The sequence below is a fragment of the Agelaius phoeniceus genome, chromosome 4 (genome assembly GCF_051311805.1).
Source record: "Agelaius phoeniceus isolate bAgePho1 chromosome 4, bAgePho1.hap1, whole genome shotgun sequence".
NCBI classification, from domain to species: Eukaryota; Metazoa; Chordata; class Aves; order Passeriformes; family Icteridae; genus Agelaius; species Agelaius phoeniceus.
Genome location: NC_135268.1, coordinates 29,362,106 through 29,381,126, shown reverse-complemented (window position 1 = coordinate 29,381,126; position 19,021 = coordinate 29,362,106). Strand labels below are relative to the sequence as shown.

The following is a 19,021-nucleotide window of genomic DNA, read 5'->3' as shown; positions in this document are numbered from 1 at the left end:
CTCCTGTGAACGCACTGAGAAAGCCATAGAAGACATTGTAAAGGATCAGGGGACAAACAGTGCAGTACTGACATATGAGATGTGGTGGCACTTGGCATGGCAGTTCTGTCTTTCCCAAAAGGCTTTAGGAGTCAATCTCAGAAGTGAAACTGAAAGCTAAAATGGAAGTTTATTGTTGTAACAGCCCTTTGCTCTGAACTTTTGCCTCCTGAGCCCTAAACCAACACCTTCAAAATAATGCAAATGCAAAAGCCAAGTTGTCAAAAGCCATGCTCTGTGACAGATATGCTTGTCTTTGTTTCCTTCACAGTTTGCTATTGTGTTCAAAACACCCAAATACCGAGATGTCAATATCACAAAGCCAGCATCTGTATTTGTACAACTGCGTAGGAAATCTGATCTAGAAACAAGCGAACCCAAGCCTTTTCTCTACTATCCAGAAATCAAAGGTAACTCATAAACCCGTTCTACACATTGGAATGGAAACTGTAGGGTCCGTAGGAATGTTTTTAATAAGATAGAACTGGTTGGGTGAGGAATTTTTGGTTTTAGCTGTTATTTTTAGAAAATATATTTGCCTCCTTGTTTTGGACAGAGTCAATATGCAGTGTGGTAGGTTTATAATGGGTTTTGTAGGTGATGTTGTTGGACTGGTGGGCAGTAAATCCGTGCATATTTTCCGAGTGAGGCTTGTTCCTTGCAGATTCCATATATGCACTCATGCCTGTCCATACAGTAGATGGCACTCTTCCTCTGAGTTTCTGCCAAATAATAACTGAAGAGATTTTACTGTCAGTACTCTCAGATGAAACCCTAAACCACAACCTGTTTGGTGCTGGTGGAAAAGGCACATATTTTGCAGTTCTCATCTTTTACCATCATGCCAATGCCACTGATGTTTCTGTATTTTCCAATTGCCTGTACTAGTTTAGTAAGCCCAAGACATTTCTTGTGCGAGCAGGGAAAATGCTGTTTCAATCTCTTGTTTAAAATTTTAGTTGCTTAGAAGAAGTAAAAGAATTGGTATTGGATCTGCTTCCTAAATTAGTAGTGAAAATAAGTTTAATCAGCAGATCTGTGCCCTTTGAAGTCTGCATTTCAAATGTTTGACGGGAATGACATCGGGAGTCAAGCTTTTAAATACCAATAATGTTCATGATATGGAAATGCCTTGAGGGCCCAAGTCATAATTGGTGTTTCATTGTATTATCTTTCTGCTTAGGAGTTTACCTGCCTGCAGGTTACACTACTGAATTCTAACCCTGAATGTTTTCTGTGGCTAAGGTAGAGCTGTGTTGAAATCAATTCCCTGTCAGTCTCTAAAATAAATGTGCATTAGTGGTGAGAGACTCAGGACAGCTGAGGAGGGAGAGGTGGTGATCCGAGTGAGTCTACTTCGCAACTCTTAGAATATAACAGCACAAAGTATGAATTCACAAAAGCTTCCAGAGTTGCCAGAGAATTTCTTCTTGGTAATGATTTCAGGAACCTCTTGCACAAGTGTTAAGGGAAGTGTTCAGCTGCAGAGCAAAGTTGCCAGATTTGAAGCAAATCTCTTTTATGTGCCTCTTAATCAATTAAAATTAGTTCAACATTATGTGCATTTTCAGGTCCCCTATACAACCTCATCAAGAAATTACCATTTAGGATCCATTTATATAACCCTTATTGCAAATATTCCTACAAACTTAGACCCATATATGTGGATTTTTTTGTGTTTCTCTGACTAGATTGCTCTCTAGGGTTTTCTCTCCTCGTCAGTGTGAGTATGCCTGATGTGTGCCTGCATGCATACTTACACATCATGTGTACCTGGAAACAATGCACGTGGCTTTGTCAGTGTACTGGCTCATGTATTCAGCTGTCTCATCTGATGCACTGACTGATGTGCCTGTGCATGAAATTTCTTTTTCTCATATGGCTGTTGAAAACTACTAGATGGTTTGATGAGCAAATGATATTTTGTTCTTTCTCAACATTTCTACTGGATTTTAACCCATGTAATGTTTGTATCCCTATTTTTGTAGCTCTTGTCATGACATTTTCACTTTCCCCAGTCACTGGGATAGTCCTTTTAAATCTTTGTTTTGTTTTCCAGGGATACTAAGTCTTATTTTGTACTTACACTATAAAATAAGTTGAGGCTTTTTTTTTCTCCTGCTACTCAGCATGGTTTGACAGTAATATGTCCCTGCCTGAAAAAAAGTTGTCTTTGTTCTAGTGGCTGTTACGGTATTTTAAGTAAATCATTTCAAGCAAGCACAGTTTTCACCATTTCTTGCCATCCCTTAAACAAAAGTTGAAAAGGCACTGCAGGTACTCTGCACTGTTGAAACTCAAAAGTGCCTTGTGATCCTCTGATAAGGCTCCATTTCTGAAGATCTGCTTGGAAGAAGAGCCTGTGCTTATATTCCCCAAAGGCAACAAATTTGGTGTTTGGAGCACTTGCTGATTCATGACTTGGCTTAGACACTGAAGAATTTTGGGGCCGCTGATCTCCAGGGCTCTCAGTACATGAGACACTTTTGAAGGAAGCTCTGAGCCCCCCAAGACATCTCCATATGTGTCCCCCGAGTCTGAGCACAAGGCAGTGACGTGGCTGAAGAGACCAAGCCAGGCCCAAGCTGTGCTGCTGGTCTGACTGTGGGCTTGGCACTGGCTTGTTCTCAGAGGAATTCTCTCTGCTCCAGTATGTACAAAGATTTTCTTCTATTTGGAGCTTGAGGAAAGTTGACTCTTCTACCACAGTCTGCATTGTCCTTAGTCCTAGTAACTGTAGTGATGCTTTCTGTATGCACACCCTGTGTGTGCTGTGCCTGTCACCAGCAGGACTGACTCCCTGTTCTCTCTGTTCCTTCCATCCCAGATAAAGAAGAAGTGCAAAGGAAACGGCAGAAGCTCATGCCGAACTTCTCCGATGGCTATGGTGGGGGCAGTGGCACTGGAGGTGGTGGCATGTATGGAGGGGCAGGTGGTGGTGCTGGCTCTGGTAAGGCAGCAGTTTTGGGCAAAGAGGGAAAAGGGCTCTACTTTGAGAGCAGGACAGATGTTTATGCTGATTTTTAAGGTGTAAAGAGGATTTTGTCTCCTAGGCATACTAGACCTGACTCTGTTGCCTTTATTGTCTTTACTGTTACTCAATTCAGTCAAGCATCTCCTTATTCTAAACACTTCATCATCCTGTTTGCCTTCCCACTTTGGGAGCTCTGTTGCGTCCTAGGGCCTTGGAGGTGCTGAAATTCATGAGACAGCTCAGTTTGCTATCATCGTGGGTGTCTAAAATTAAACAGGTTTTGAACTGTTTCTTGGACCACAATTGGAATTCGGCAAATTAACTGTGTTAGTGCAAAGAACTGTTAAAAAATTGGAGATGCTCTTTAGTGAATTTTCTACTGTGCTCTATCTGTTGAGGTCAGAGTATATCTGATATGCAGGATCGTGAGAGCATTGCTTTAGTTCTTGCAGCAGAGCATTAAAAACCTCTAGGTCAGCAAATGTCACCTGAACCACAACCCTTTTTTTAGAGCAGGGAATAGAGCAGCAGTTTTCAAATTGCTACATGTGTTGCTGGCAGCACATGTATAGCATAACACCAGAATACAAATGTGTTGTAATCACAAAGATTCAAAAGCACAGAGGGCAGCTTGTGATGTCTCAGCTGAGTTTCAGAGGAAAGACATAACAATACTACATTTGGTGGTGTTGTGGATGTTGGGGTAGAGAGTGTCACTAGCCAACCACCTAGAATTTATTTGGATTTTTGATGGGGTAGGGGAGAGCTCATCTTTAGCCTGGAAGTTAGTTGGATGGAATAAAGCAGAAGGTATGCAGAAAACAAAAATTCAGTTCTTTAGGTTCATTGTTCTTTTTGATGGATGTAATCATTTTTAGGATGTAATTCTATTGATTCTTAATCTTTCTCCTTTCTTTAGGGTTCAGTTTTCCTTCATATGGATACTCTGCTTTTGGAGGGATGCATTTCCCTGGCACAACAAAATCCAATGCTGGCATGAAACATGGTAACAGCATAAATGTCTTTTTTCCAACAGTTGAATTGAGTTTGACTTGTATTTTTGTCTACACTATGAGCCAGAGTGTCAGGCAGGTCTAGCTAAGTGTGCTGGAGAGGGCCTCTTCTCAAACCACTGACAGCAGAGGGGTTTGTGTAGCTTACACTGCCCTGCTTCTCTTTTTTCCTCTCCAAGTGTAGTTTCTTTTTACTGTCCTGAGAAGCAGTGACCAAAACCCCTCTACGTGCTTCTGTATTCAGTGTATTGTTTCAAGCAACAGCCCTCTTGCTTGCTTGAATGTGCTGATTACAGATGACCCAAGGACGAGACCACAGAAAAGACCACAGCACATTCAAGCCCTCTTGCTTGCTTGAATGTGCTGATTACAGATGACCCAAGGATGAGACCACAGAAAATGTATCTTCCTTTGTTGCCAAAGTCTGGTACTACCCTGTAGCCCAGAGAAACCAATGGAAAAGATTAAGTTAATAATAAGGATCCTCTTGGCTTCCTAAAAGAGGAAGGTCATTTCAGATGTACATGTTGATTACTCCATAGATACTTCCAGAGTCTTGGGGATGAACTTGCTGTTAGGAAAAAAAATGTGTCTGAGTAATTCTGCTAGATTTTGTGAGAGTACTTCAGACTTACATTCTTGTACCATGAAAAGAGAGGTAAATCTGTTGTAATATATAAAAGTTTATTTCTAAAGTAGAGGCTGTCAAAGAATTAACATCACTTTAGAGCAGTCACATCACTGTGCCTGTCCATGTGTGTTGGCATGTGGAGTATCATGATTCATGAGTTTAGTGATAAGTTTTACATTGAAGTAAATTTTTGTATTCATTTTTCAAGGTTTGGTTTTGTCTAGTTGAGTTTTATCATTTGTATTAAAAAAAGCAATGGTACTGAACATTAATTATTCTACTTTTTATTAGAAGGTCTATCAAATTGCACAGCTGAACAAGACAGAGAGAGCTGTGATAAACAAAGTGACCAATTGGACATGAAATGCGATGTGAAGATGGAAGCCATGGAGAGCACTGAGTGCAGAACATCTGCTGTTCATGAGAAAAAGGAGGATTCTGGTTTTTCCTGTAAGACTGAAGTGAGCGAAGCAGATTGCAGGTGGCAGGGTAAGTGAGCAAGTAAATCTATTTAGGGTAAATCAAACTGCAGTACTGCAAAGCAAGCATTAAAGGTTTGGAAACTCCAAAAATATCTGCTTGCTGTTCTCAGAACATGAAAATTCCCCAAGATCTCAGGTCCATCCCTATACAGAGTTCTGTAGATAACCTTCCACGTTTCTACTACCACTGGACACTTGAGCTTCTGCTGGTCATGCAAGGAGATGAGACAGCTTTGCCTGCTGGGCATGTTAACACTGCCTTTGAATAAGGCAGTGTGAGGAAGGAAGCTACAAGCAGTGAAGACACAGGGAATGTAACTCAGCAGTTAACTTGGCTTTTGATATTTGAGAGACTTTAGTGGATGAGTTAATGGATGTTAGTATGACTTGCAGTAGCTCTTCCCTGCATCACTGTTGAACTGTGTGCAAAGTAGCATTATTGGTTTGAATTTCAAATGTCAAGGTACCTGTTTACATTTGGCAAGTACACTGTAAAATAACTGCAGTAGCAATGTGTTACACGTCAAACTAATGCCTAAAAATTTTTGCTTTTTATGTGTTTTTCATATATTTGTAGCTTTGTAGACCATTAATATGTGGTTATCCAGTTCCTGGTATTTTTCCTACCCTTTCTCTTTGATTTTAGAATAATAAGCTAACCTTCTAACACACTCCTGAAATACTGTTTAGTCTTATTTTCAAGTAGAGGGCCTACAGAAAGAACATTTTATTTTCCAATCAGAATCTTAGAAGACATAAAAGAAGTGGGGCAAAGAAGCCCTGGACCAACTCCACTGATGCAGTACCTGGGGAAAAAAATACCTAAACAACTTCTCTCCTAACTGGACAATGTTTTTTATATAGGATAATTTGTTAAACTTACAAAAACTGTAGAAATCTGTTCCTGGGTGTGCCCATAGCCCATAACTGTGGACACACCTGGAAGTTTCTAATAAAGAACTGCTTTTTTATCTTACAATTTTAACACTGTTGTAAAGGGTTTTGTCTTTTTATTTCAGGCAACAAAACGAAAGGAGGGGGAAGGCAAGGGTAGTCAACAGAACTGGTTTAGCAGCAGAGTTCTAAAATATATAAAGACTGCAAATCACCCTTTCCCAGACACCAAGATGTGCATTTCCTGGATTGTTTTTTTTTTAAACAGTTGATGGACACTTTTTTAAAGGATTTGAGTAATCATGCTTAGCGTAAAATAAAAAAAAAATAGTAGTTGGACTAGAGAGACATGGTATTGGTACACAAAGGAATTTGAGCACAAAGGAATTTGAGCACAAAGGAATTTCTTGGTTCTGGTTTTTACCAAGTGCAACATGATCTAGACCACTTTTGTTATTCCCTGGATCAGGGAGAGAGCACATTACCTTGTGTGTGTCAGCCCTGTCTGACACTTGCTATTAACAGCACTAGAAACTTGTGCCTTGAGAATCCAAAGTGGCACAGGAGATGGGCTGTAGTTGTAAACGCCTCCAAGGTGGAGCTTCTTGTGATCTGAGAACAGATGACGCTGAAGCAACCTGCTGTTTGTAGTTTTGGTTGTGACAAATCCTGTGACTGGTTCAGAGAACAAAATCTTGTGCTGATATGAAGAAATAACAATGTCCATTTAGCCGTCATGAAGGAGGGGTCTGAATTGTTTACTTGTTTTCCAAGCAATTAATATTGTAGGCAGGAAGCTGACTTTTTTTTTTAATCTATTGTAATGGCATGAAAGGAGGCAATTTCTAGCCCCAGATTATACAAAGAATTGGTGCAGAAGAACAGGCTCCATAAAATAGCTACTGCAGGCTAGATCATTTGGTTATTATACTAAAAGATACATGTCATATTTTGAAGGATATCTTTCTTGTGTGTTTCATCATATGGAAAACCAGGGAATTTCAACACCCAGTTCTTTGATATTTGGAAATATGTATAATGAGAAAAGACTGAACTGCTTAACACCCTTTAACCTGAATATGTATCCTGAATATAACACATTTAGTGTTAAGAGGTAAATAGCAAATATAAATCCATCAGGCATATAGTGCAGCAGCCACAGGGATGTACTGGCCAGAACAATAAGCTCCATGGATAGCTGAGTAAGTCTTTGCCTTACAGCAGTGATGTGTTCCTGTTCATCAGGGACACACTTCTGACCTGGTTAAATGCCTGGTTTTGTGTAGCTGGAAATCCTGGCTATTGTCTCCCCATGTGTGCTTTAAATGACATAGTCTGATGTACTTGTTTGCACTTTGTAATTCCCAAACTTACAAGGTTTTATAGAAACATGAAACTGTTTAAAATACAGGCTGGTTTCAGATGATACCGCTTCACAGAATGACGCTGTAGTTTCAGAGCTCATCTGTTTCATTTTCACTAGTTTCTTGCTGATACAGAATCACAGAAGTATGGACAGAGCAGCTAGAGTTACTTATATCTGCAAATGAGTTTCTTTCCTCCCATTTCTCCCTTTTGCCTCCCCACCATGACAACTTCTGCTTTTTGAAATCTCAGTAGCTGTCCATTTTATAATTCTAAAATCAGGAAACAAGTACTAACCATTGCAAAAAGTGAAATGTTTTAAACAGAAGAACAGACTCTCTGTGTTGCTGCTGTGCAGGCTAGACTGCATGATTTGAGTTGGAGAAGGAGTGCAAAGCCCTGCATTTATTCCACAGCTTTTCTCTGAGCTTCTCTGCATTATTTGATGGGTCACTTACGCTTCCCGTGCCTCAGCTTCCTCAAGGAAAAACTACTCAGACCTGCAAGTTCCAGATCCAATTTCTGCTCCTTTTGTATCATTTCACACAATTGCACATCAGTGCTGTTAATTCAGTGCCAGTCAAACCAGAGGGAGCTTCCAGATGTGACTGTTCTCAGGGTTCCTGCTGCCTGAATGCTCAGCATGCACCTAGTTTTCCTTCCCAGGCATTCATTCCCTCTGTCCTCACCTCTCAGAAGTAATTAGCAACCATCTCAGTGAAGCAGTGACTAATGCTTGGTGCTGTATTTCTGTGACAGCACAAGTGCCTGTCAAAAGTAGGTGGTGTTCCAAGGAAAACAAGTGAGCTGATGAAGAGGAAACTTTGTGTTGCAGATGCCCTGTTCCTGGAGAAGGCCATGCAGCTTGCCAGGCGCCACTGCAACGCTCTCTTCGATTACGCCGTAACTGGAGACGTGAAGATGCTGCTGGCAGCTCAGCGCCATCTCACCGCTGTCCAGGATGACAATGGAGACAAGTGAGTTGACCCCACTGCACTTGCTGGGTTGAAACCAATGGGTTTGGGGGCAGAATGGTGCAGTCAATTTGTTCTGTCCCTCGTGGGTGCCAATCACTGATGGCGCCACTTCTCCTTTCTGCTCTTTGGGAGAGGTACAGCTGTGATTTAGACACTTTTGTTTCATTCGCAAAGAAGTCACATACACCATAAACTTCATTGATCCAGTACCTGTCACAAAATAATCTGGTCAGTGAGAGTATGCTGAGCATGTTGTGAGTTTGAGTTTCTTTGCCCTTTTTTACTCAAAATCTTGACTGAGCATGAATTGCTGTGCTTGCATCATGATACACGGTGTATGGGGATCCTCAGCTTGGTGCTGAAGGAGAGGGCCCTGCTTTTTATTCCATGCAAGTCCCTAAGTCTTCATAGGATGCTTCAAGTGAGAGATGCACCAGGAGAAAAAATAGCTGGAGGGTCCATACTGCATTTCTCCCACTGACATCAAGTTCTTTCCAGAGGACATTATTTTGCTCTTGCTTATGTCTGTACTGTACTTGTGTTGTCTTCCAATGAATTGCACAGATGCTTGTGGCAGACTTGCTAATATTTGCATATCAGTCTTTCAATAATGTGAGCTGGAGTGGAAATCCACTTTGTTACTTTACAGCCATGCAGGTTCTGTGGAACTCAGAGTGAAGTACTGTGAGGAACTAATGATTAGTAGTTATTTAAAACGAAGTTCAGCAAAAGGGCTCTGAACAAATGCAAAGATAATCTCTTGCATAAGCAAGTGACACTATGACATCCTTACTTTTTAGCTGGCAGGCCCTGTGCAATCACCTACATTTCCTTAAATTGTAGCGTTTTGAACAGTAGAAGCCAGATAAGCCTCAAGATGTCTTGCTAGAAGGAAAATTTCAAGTGACTGAGACTGTATCCCACTGTTCAATTACTCTGAGAAAGGCTATCACCTTCACTCCATTTTCAGTGAAAATAGGCCTCAGATTACAGAGAGAGACTGCACAGAGAGAGCTACTTTACAAGCTTTGCTTTCCAGCTGGAAACCTAATGTCTGCTTTGAGATAAGCAGGAATATGAAGGAGGTGGGAGCTAGCAACAACATTTACAAGTGCTATGGAAAGTAGAGCTTCTGTGTTTAAGAAAAGAAAGGGGGGGACTTAAAAGTGTATTGAGCAAGTAGGGCCTGCATTTAAATACCAAAAAGGTGCTCCTCCGATCTGGACTTGCAGGGCATTTTAACTAAGTTAAAATACTTCTTAGTACTATAATAAATAGTTGTTTTCTTGCTGAATCAAGAAATACCTGCAAGTATGTGAAGCTTAAATTCACATTGCCTTTCTCCTGAGATGGATTTCTTCTGTGAGCATAATACACATCTGTATTACTTCACAACTTTTTAATAAAGCAAAGCTTTGGTGATTGTCTTCCAGCTCTCTTGGGGGAGAAGAAAAAGGTGAAAATTAATTAATAAATTGCCCTGGTTTGCACTTTAATCATTAAAATTATATGGCAACTAGCAAGTTTTTGCTTAAGCATTTCAAAAAACTTGGCTGTCAACGATTTATGGCTTTGAGACAGAACCCAGAAACCTGTGATTAGTGTATATTTACAGTAGACACTCAGTGACACTGGCTGTGACTGTATTTATACCAGTACCATTGCTCTGTAGATATCTGATGGCTCTGCAGTGGTGCTCAAATGCATCTTTTCATGTAGGAATGTTTAAGAAATGGAACTGACCCTTCATGGTCTAATCAGCAGCATCACATAGAATGGTAGGGTAAAATTAAAATACTTGCTGCTGAAATGAGAACAAAAGTGGAAGAACAAATGTGTTTGGAGATTTGGAAATAAAATGTCAGCATGATACAGAGCATAATGAAAAGCATCTGTCAGAGCAGAGGAACAGCACTTTTCCAGTAATGGTGAGACTGTACATCACAGGGGAGTTGAAGGAGGGATGTGCCATGATACTTCAAGTAGCAGTATACAGAACCAGCAAAAAATGCCCTTTAAGGGTGAGTTTGATTTGTAAATTTCTTTTCCTGTTTTTTAAAATATCGTCTGGTTTTGACTGCTCTCTGTCTCAATTTCTGGATGACTCCTTGCCCTGAATGGCATGGAACTTCCTTTTTATTTTTCTGACAAAAGTGTAAATCTGAGACTGTTCAGGTGTTTCTGGAGTGGCATAACAGACACACCACGTGTCCTGTGCTGATATTTTGTGTCAGCAGCAACTTGCTCAAAGATGAATCTAGAAGGTGGTCAGCATGTGCCAATGAGGGCTTGGCAGGGTATGGTTCAAAACAAAGGGCATGATTTTCAAATGAAGTACAAGGTAGCAAGGCAAATGGAGCTCTGTGGGACAGGAGTGATGGATTCACAACCTGCTTTTTCCTGGTGCCATGTAGCATGTCCAACCCTCACTGGTGGTGAGGGACCTGCCTTTGGAGAAGAGGGGACATTGTATTAACCCAGTAGAAGTAAAGTGACTTGCTATGCAGTCACTCATGTCTCAAAACAGGTGCTTTTTTGGTATGATCCCTCTGGCCACAGTTGCAAATCCTGTGGTTGTTAGTCACTGGGCCTGAGTCCTTAGTCATCTTTCTGTTTGAAAATGAAATAAAGAAAAACCCACAGATCTGGGGAAACCCGTAAGGGAAAATCTGCTTTGGTAGCAGAGAGGCTTGTGGAAATTCTGCAGGAAGGTTTTCACAGTAAGAAGTGTTTATCTGCTGCATAATTCAAAATATGAAAAAACAGCAAACCAGCACAGAATCTGAGGATTTCTGAAATAATTGTTTTGTGCCACACATTTTATATATTAGCCTGGTAGTAAAGTAATGCTGAGGGCCAGCAAAAGCCATCCTGAGTTTGCTTTTGTGATTGAAGGGTTAAACAGTTACCTTCTGATCTGGTTTTTTTCAGTGTTGAGATTCATTTTAGGTCTTGATACGTAGTGTTGGAATCATTATCTCTAATAGTCAAGTGTTTATATGAGAATGCGTTCAGATCTACAGCAAAGCCTTGAAACTTTTGTAATAAGTTTGAAAACTGTAAATTTGTTAATCTGTTTTTTGTTTTTGTTTCAGTGTCCTTCATTTAGCAATTATCCACTTTCATACTGAGCTGGTGAAAAACCTCTTGGAAGTAATGCCCCGTTTGAATTACAATGACATCATTAACATGAGAAATGACCTCTATCAGGTGAGCAGTTGTGGGGGTATAAGTGTTGCTGATTGTTTAGCCAGTAAAAAAGAAATTGCTCAACTTGCTGTTTGTGGGAAGAGATCAGACTGATGCAAACAAGTTTAAGAAACAAGGATATACTGGAAGGTTGTGGAGGAAAGAGATCATGTTGTCACTGGTTTAGTCCATAATTCTCTTGATGGTAACAGAAATGTCTCCATGGGCTAACTGTGGAACAGGCCAAAAAGAGTAAATTCTTCAGTTCATGGCTTCAGTATTTGGCTTCTCTGTCACTAAACCAGAGGTATGGATTACAGTGTGCCAGCTCTGGACTCCTCTGCCCTTTCTGACACTGCTTAACTTGGGATCATGAGTCAGTTCCTGCATCATCAGTTATCTGTAGGCACATGTGGAAGCCATAATACCCTCTGCCATTCCTACAGCCCAGATTGTATTTGTGCCCATCATGTAAGCACCAAGATTTCCCTTTCATTTCTGCAGTAACTGAGAAAAGCCCATCCCCTTGGCTTTAACCTAGGAGGAAAACAACTGGCAGGCACAGTTCTGTCTCCTCAGCTATAGTCTGGCCTGTTTGCATTGTAATTCAAGTTCTGAAAAGAGCTGTGGGAACTTGCCTGGAAAAGAATCTCTTTATAAAGAGATTGTGCATGCCATTGAGCAGCACTCTGACATTTGTGACATTTGCTTTGCTGTGAACAGTAAAGGCAGGTTTTAATTCTGTATAGGTAGTCCCAGGAGGTTTATTTTGACTTGTTTTCCTTCACATTTTTATGTTCTTATAAAGTAAGTTTGAAACGTGGAGGCTGCTGAAATTAAGCAGAAGATTCTAAATTGAATTCTGTGCCCTGTGCTTAACAGAAACAGGAAGCAAAGCTGGGCTCTACACTGGAAATAAATCCCTGACCTGATCCCTGATAAATACAGAACCTCTGCAGCTCTCCCTACCTTCAACTTAAACCTTAAGCCATTGACAGAAGAGAATGTAGGCTTGGGCTAGAATTTTCCTTCTCTGCAGATATTCTGAAAGTTGACATATACCTTACAGATGCAGTAATTAATTGCAAATGTGTTGACAGATGTATTGACAAACACAAGCTTATTGTGCAGAGCTGGAATGAATCTTTATTTTTAAAGTCCTCTGTCAAGGTAATCTAGATATGGAATCTTACTCAATTTTTAAATTATTTTAGTATTGGAATTACCATTTCCCAGACCTCATTAGAATGCTTACTGTTTAAATACATGCATATGTATGTTCAGTGTGATGCTGCTCAGAACTGACAAGAATGCAGTATGCAACCAACCTCTGGAAGGTCCCAAAACCTCCAGCCTGAGCACTGCTCAGTGCTGCAGGTGCACAGAAATGGGGAATGTGCAAATGGGATCAGCTAGTTCAACACACATGGCATAAATGCACAATTGTTCTGCAGTTTGACAAGTGCACAGAACCTGCAGGATGTTCTTCTTTTCTGTGCAGCCATAAGGAACTCCTGTGCCCATGGCTGCAAATCTCTGATTCAGGAGCAAAATGAAAGCATGGTTCATTGCTAAAGGCCTTGAGTAGGGCCTGGAAAGCATGTGTGCTCCCACTGTGGCATGAACTTGGTGATGGGGCAGCCATGGAAGCCGGCTTGCAGTGTGTGGGGGGCACAGGGATGACCTCATTTCCTGAGTCCCTTGCACTGCAATGCTCAAATAGCCAGGTCAGTGCCCTGGCTTATAGAGTAGGCAGCATCTTTGTTCCTCCCAAAGTCCAGCTGCTGACATCAGCAAGGCAGTACGTAGAAACTCTATTTTATTTCCAGTACGTAGAAACCCTATTTGTAGTCTTCAGTAGAAAAGAAGCTACACCACTCCAAAGCCAACTAAAATCTTGCATATGTGTACAATCTTCTCACACTAGGAGGTTTTATAGGTTTCAGAGATTTCTGTACAAGTGATGTAGCTTTGTTTATCTTCTTATGGCTTGCTTCTGTCACTTGCAGACCCCCCTGCACCTGGCAGTGATCACAAAGCAGGCAAAGGTGGTGGAAGACTTGCTGAAGGCTGGAGCAGATGTCAGCCTTCTGGATCGCCATGGCAATTCTGTCTTACATTTAGCTGCTACTGAAGGAGATGACAAGATTTTGAGTCTACTCCTCAGGCATGAGAAGGTATCTCCCATGGTCAACCTCCCCAATGCTGAAGGTATGGAAAGATAATGGCTTATCTTATGCCCTTCCCTACTAGACAAACACACCACAATTCCTGCCAACACTGTGTTGCTACACAGGTAGATACAGACCCTGAAAATAACATCTTTCCCCATTTTGCATATGCTGTCCTTGGGTTTTAATATGCCTGCAGGCACAGATGAGAGAGGACAGGCGTGTCAGTTTTCTGGTTATACAGAACAGGAAGATTGGTAATGGTCACGTGACACAGCATGGATTTTAATTTTTGTCCCTGCACATTCTCTTTAATATCACACAACCTCAAGCACTTGTGTTCATCTTGTTCCTTACGCCACCCTTGGTTTTTTTAAAAAATCCCCCTGGAAGAAAATGTTTCCTCCTGCCTAGTGAATGAAATCCCCTTAGAAATAGTTTCTGCACTAGTATTGAGTTTCATATCTGGCACTTTGTGACCATCCAGAATTAGAGCCTGTAAAATAACCACAAAGAGACAGTTCTCCCATTTTTCAGTGCGCAGGGGACTTCAATCTAGTACTCCTGCTCTAATAGATTGTAAAATGTCTGACCTAAAATTGTCATCGTGGATTCAAAAAACTGTGTTCAGTTCTTCAGGAAGAGAGGTTTTTTTGGTTGGGCGTTGGTTGGGTTTTTTAAAAAAGGCTTTATTATTATCTTTCTGGTGCAGGTATTCTTGAGGTGTCAGGTCACTGTGACCTTACAGGAGGATGATACTAAAATATACCAGTTACTCTCCAAACCATTTTCTAGAGGAGATATTCAGTGGCAGATGGGGCCATTGTGGGGTACCTATTTGTTTAGTACCAAGATACAGATTTTCTTTTTAAGGCTATTCTCTTGAGGCAAAAAGATGCTCTAGGTGAGCTCTGTAGTTCCTGCCTTCTGTTCCACCTTGTAATCTGATTTTTTTCTCCTTGCATGGTTTTGACTCTCCAAGTTCCAATTTATGCACAAAGAACATATTTATTAACACTATTAACTTCATCCTGAGCCTCCACCTGGAGTACTCCCTTAGGGTCTGGGGCCCCCAACATAAAGAAGGACATGGGCTTGTTGGAGCAGGGCCAGAGGAGGGCATGAAGATGCTCACAGGTCTGTAACACCTCTCCTCTGCAGACAGGCTGGGAGAGCTGGGACTGGAGAAGAAAAGGCTCCGAGGAGACTTTACAGCACCTTCCAGTACCTAAAGGGGGCCTACAGGAAAGCTGGAGAGAGGTGTTTTATGAGGACATGTGGGGATGGCACAAGGGAAGGTGGCTTTAAGCTGACAGAGGGTGGGTTTAGATTAGATCTAAGACAAAAATGCCTCACTGTGAGGATGATGAGACACTGGAACAGGTTGCCCAGAGAAGCTGCGGATGCCTCATTCCTTAAAGTAGGTTCAAGGCCAGGATGGGTCTTTGAGCAGCTTGATCTGGTGGAGGGTATCCCTGCCCACAGCAGGAGTGGGGTGGAACTAGATGATCTTTGAAGTCATTTCCAACCCTAAAAATTCTATGATTCAGTCATCTTTTAGTGTATAAGCAGGCAAAATATGTTATTTCTGCTCAGATAACTACAGTAACTCATTTTACAGTTTTCTCACTTTGAAACTCATTACTGTGACATTTCTGAATTTTACAATATTAATGCAGATGAGGGATGGGTCTTGTTTTGCAGGTCTCAGTGCAATTCACATGGTGGTGATGGCAAATAGCATGTCCTGCCTCAAACAGCTGATTGCTGCTGGAGTTAATGTCAATGCTCAGGAACAAAAATCTGGACGAACTGCATTGCATTTGGCTGTTGAACAAGAGAACATCCCCTTGGCAGGCTGCCTTTTGCTTGAGGTAAAGGCAGAATTTCTTTCTTCCAGGTCTTTTCAATTACATATTTATAAGCTGTTGACAATCCTAGAATGCTTCAGAATGACAGAAGTAAGGGGGGAGGGTCCTTTTTATTGACCAGATTACTTGAACTGGTATAGTGGCAAAGTTACTGATAATGTTACTGTTTTGTTCAGCTGGTGAAGCTTTTGCTCAAGTTGAGGAATTTAGAGTTTGTGACCCTAACCTGACTGCATATGCCGTGTATAATTTGCCCTGAGTAAGGCTGGCAGGCACTGAAGTTACCATGAAGAAGTTCATCCCTTCTTTTGTGTGAAGTAGAACAGGTATAGAGTTGTGCAGAGAGATGTAGTTGTGTAATCTGTAAATATTTATCTCATCATAACACCTTGATCCTGGTATCCCTAATTCTACACACCCCAGCTGGCTGTGTAGCTTTCCTCTGTGCTCATGCATGGATGTGCCACCAGCCTGGCTGTTCTGATGAGCAGCAGGAGGGCAGGATTCTGTGCACACCACTCCCACACCAAAGGCCAGGGGCAAGCAGATGGCAGAAGTTTTACAGGGGATGCAAAGTGGCTTTTATCTACCTGACCTATTTGGAGATATACCCTGTGCCTCCTGCTCTAACACTGGAGCACACTACCACTCTATGCATGTAGACAGTTGTGGTTCCTTTCTAACTCCTCCTTTTCAGGCAACAGTTAGAGTTTTTATGCTACCAGACACAGAATGGTGCTTACTTGCACAGTAGCAGTGTTTATGCTGACATGAGCCTCTGCAGCTGCATTGTACAGATTTTTTTTTCTTTTTTGCCACTCAACAAAACCTTAGGGCGATGCAGATGTGGACAGCACTACATATGATGGGACAACTCCACTTCACATAGCAGCTGGAAGGGGCTCCACAAAATTGGCAGCAGTTCTCAAAGCAGCAGGTATGGAAATAGATCTTGCTGGAGACTTCTCTTTCACAGTGACAATTCAAGTTAAAAGGCTGCAAAGCAGAATGAACTTGTTTAAACGTGTGGAGGAAGTCAGATGTTAAAAGGAAGAAGGTCTGAATTTCCTCAGAAAGTCCTGCTCTGAGGTGCTATACTAATCACTCTTCAGCACCATCTAATGGCTGGAAAGGCAAACTATGTTGGTCCAAAAAATTCTCAAGAGGACTTTGGGAAGTTTCTTGAGTATCTTTTGTAGCTTTTATAGCTGAAGAAGCAGAGAAGAGATCTTTTTATGTATCTGGGATAAGTGTTGGACTGCTTCAGAAAGAAAAAGCCAAAAAAGAAAATACCATCACTGAAGCATGAGCTTGTAGTGTCTCCTACTGCTGTCACTTTGGAAGAATTAGGTTGGAGTATTTACTGGAACATTTTGTCAATTGTACTTAAACCTAATTTTTCTCCTTTGAAACAGAAACCCAAGCCTCCCATTGCTGAGGCTGCCTGCTTGGTCTTTTAAAACACCCCCACTTTCTCTGACACTAAAAAGCAGCACCACACCATCCCTTCATCACATACATGCTGTGCTGTGTGAGGCAACACGGGACTGGGAGTCAGTTGATACAACCAGAGCTCTTTCTCTGGGCCCTAAGGCTCAGCTTATCAGTTTTTTTCCCTCTTTATAATGGAGAGCAGCATTGTACAGAGATGTGACAGTATTTAAATGTAACTGAAAAAAAGAGCTACTTCCTAGCTTAATATAAAATATCATTCACCTGGAGTAAATCAGCTGATTTGCCATTCAGTACATAGAAGACATATTTTAAATATTATTGAGAAGCAACTTGAAGCCCCTTTCCCACCCCCCTCCTTGTTTTTCAGGTGCCAATCCTCACATTGAGAACTTTGAGCCATTGTTTGATCTAGACTATGTGAAAGATGATGATGATGATGAAGGGATTGTGCCTGGAACAACACCACTGGATATGGCAGCCACCTCTGAGGTATGTGGTCTGTTTTCTCTTTTGGTTTTTTGGTTTTTTCTAATTATAAAGCTCTCTCAGCCAGCTCCTTTCATTGCATCCAAAATTATTGCAATTAATTTGATGAATTTGCCATCAAAAATTAAGCTAATTCAGCTATAAAACTCCCCTGATGAAACAGCACTGGAAGAAAGCTCCACTGAACTAAGGCTGCTGAACAGAAATGACCAGGAAGTTCTTGAAGCAGTTGCTCTACAGTCTTCAGTGTGGGAAAGTATTTACCTGGGTGGGCAGCTTGTGTTTGAAGGCCCATTCTGGAAGGGGTTTCTTTGCTGAGTGTTCTTCCAAACTGCAGCCTGTGTGTGGTGGGAAAATGCACTCCTGTGTTCTACCCAAACAGTGACTGAGCTGATTATTGTGCATGTGGCTTGGTGTGAATGTAAAGGATAAGCAGTCAGCATCTTTGCTCATCTGGAGCTGGGAGTGGTACCAAGCTTAGGTGAAAATCTAACCCAGGCTTTGTTTTAAATGACTGGTTGCATCAGCAGGCAGCAGCTCCTTGCCTAGTCTCTGCTACTGCCATTTATTTACTGCCAAGACTTCCTCTGTGTCTTGAAAATAGTTGCCAGACGACACAGCTTAAAATAAAGGGAGATTAACTTCTCAAGATTTCTCCCTAAAGTTTAGCACAGGTTTTGTACAGTATCCTTAGTCATACTGAACCTGGGAGAGAAAAAAAATGCTGATTTACAGATGGAATTTTATACAAGACTGCTGAGACTTAATGGACACTAACCAGATTTCTACTAAATACTGACTTTAATGTATTCTCTTAGGTGTATGACATATTAAATGGCAAACCCTACGAGTCAGCAGAGGTTTTGGAGGACTTACTCACACAAGGTAATACCTATAAAGACTTGACAATATCCCTCTAGTAATTGAGTACTGAAAGAGTAGTGGCAGAAGACATTGCCCTGCTTGTAACTGAGCTGCTGAGAGAGAAGATGTGCCCTCCCACCCCCTCACTCATACAATGAGCATGATTCCCTTAAGATGTCTCAAGGACAAGGAGTACATTTGCAGTATTGCAGCAATACATTTGTAAATGCTGGGATTGAACTCTGTTTGGCTTTGTTTCTGCTTAAAAATGAACTGGTGCATGTTTTGTATAAATAATAAACTAACGTATTTCTCTGTTCCCCAGGACATTTGAGAGAGCTGAATGAGAATTCCAAGATGCAGCTTTACAAACTATTGGAATTGCCTGATCCAACTAAAAACTGGTCCACCCTAGCACAAAAACTGGGTCTTGGCATACTTAATAATGCCTTCAGGTTGAGTCCTTCCCCATCGAAGACCCTGCTGGATAACTATGAGGTAATGTGCTGTGACAGGTTATAAAGAACATCGATACATGTAGAAAACCTTGTTCTCCCGCGCAGTGAGACAGTGCAGCCCTGCAGTTTTAGCCAGCCTGGATCATGCTGAG

At 41.4% G+C, this 19,021-nt stretch overlaps 1 protein-coding gene across 5 annotated transcripts in view; it reads left to right on the top strand.

Moving 5' to 3' along the window:
* Positions 1–19,021, top strand: part of NFKB1 (nuclear factor kappa B subunit 1) — a 57,765-nt gene that overhangs the window by 36,023 nt on the left and 2,721 nt on the right. For 3 of the 5 annotated variants that reach the window (XM_077177188.1, XM_054633792.2, XM_077177186.1), the window contains exons 11-22: positions 311–449; positions 2,867–2,989; positions 3,933–4,019; positions 4,949–5,146; positions 8,234–8,375; positions 11,471–11,585; positions 13,574–13,775; positions 15,440–15,609; positions 16,441–16,543; positions 17,429–17,550; positions 18,366–18,432; positions 18,737–18,909. In XM_077177188.1, coding sequence (XP_077033303.1) covers positions 311–449; positions 2,867–2,989; positions 3,933–4,019; positions 4,949–5,146; positions 8,234–8,375; positions 11,471–11,585; positions 13,574–13,775; positions 15,440–15,609; positions 16,441–16,543; positions 17,429–17,550; positions 18,366–18,432; positions 18,737–18,909 — 1,641 coding nt within the window. The remainder of the gene's footprint in view (positions 1–310; positions 450–2,866; positions 2,990–3,932; positions 4,020–4,948; positions 5,147–8,233; positions 8,376–11,470; positions 11,586–13,573; positions 13,776–15,439; positions 15,610–16,440; positions 16,544–17,428; positions 17,551–18,365; positions 18,433–18,736; positions 18,910–19,021) is intronic. The other 2 variants (XM_077177189.1, XM_077177187.1) reach the window with 1 other exon arrangement.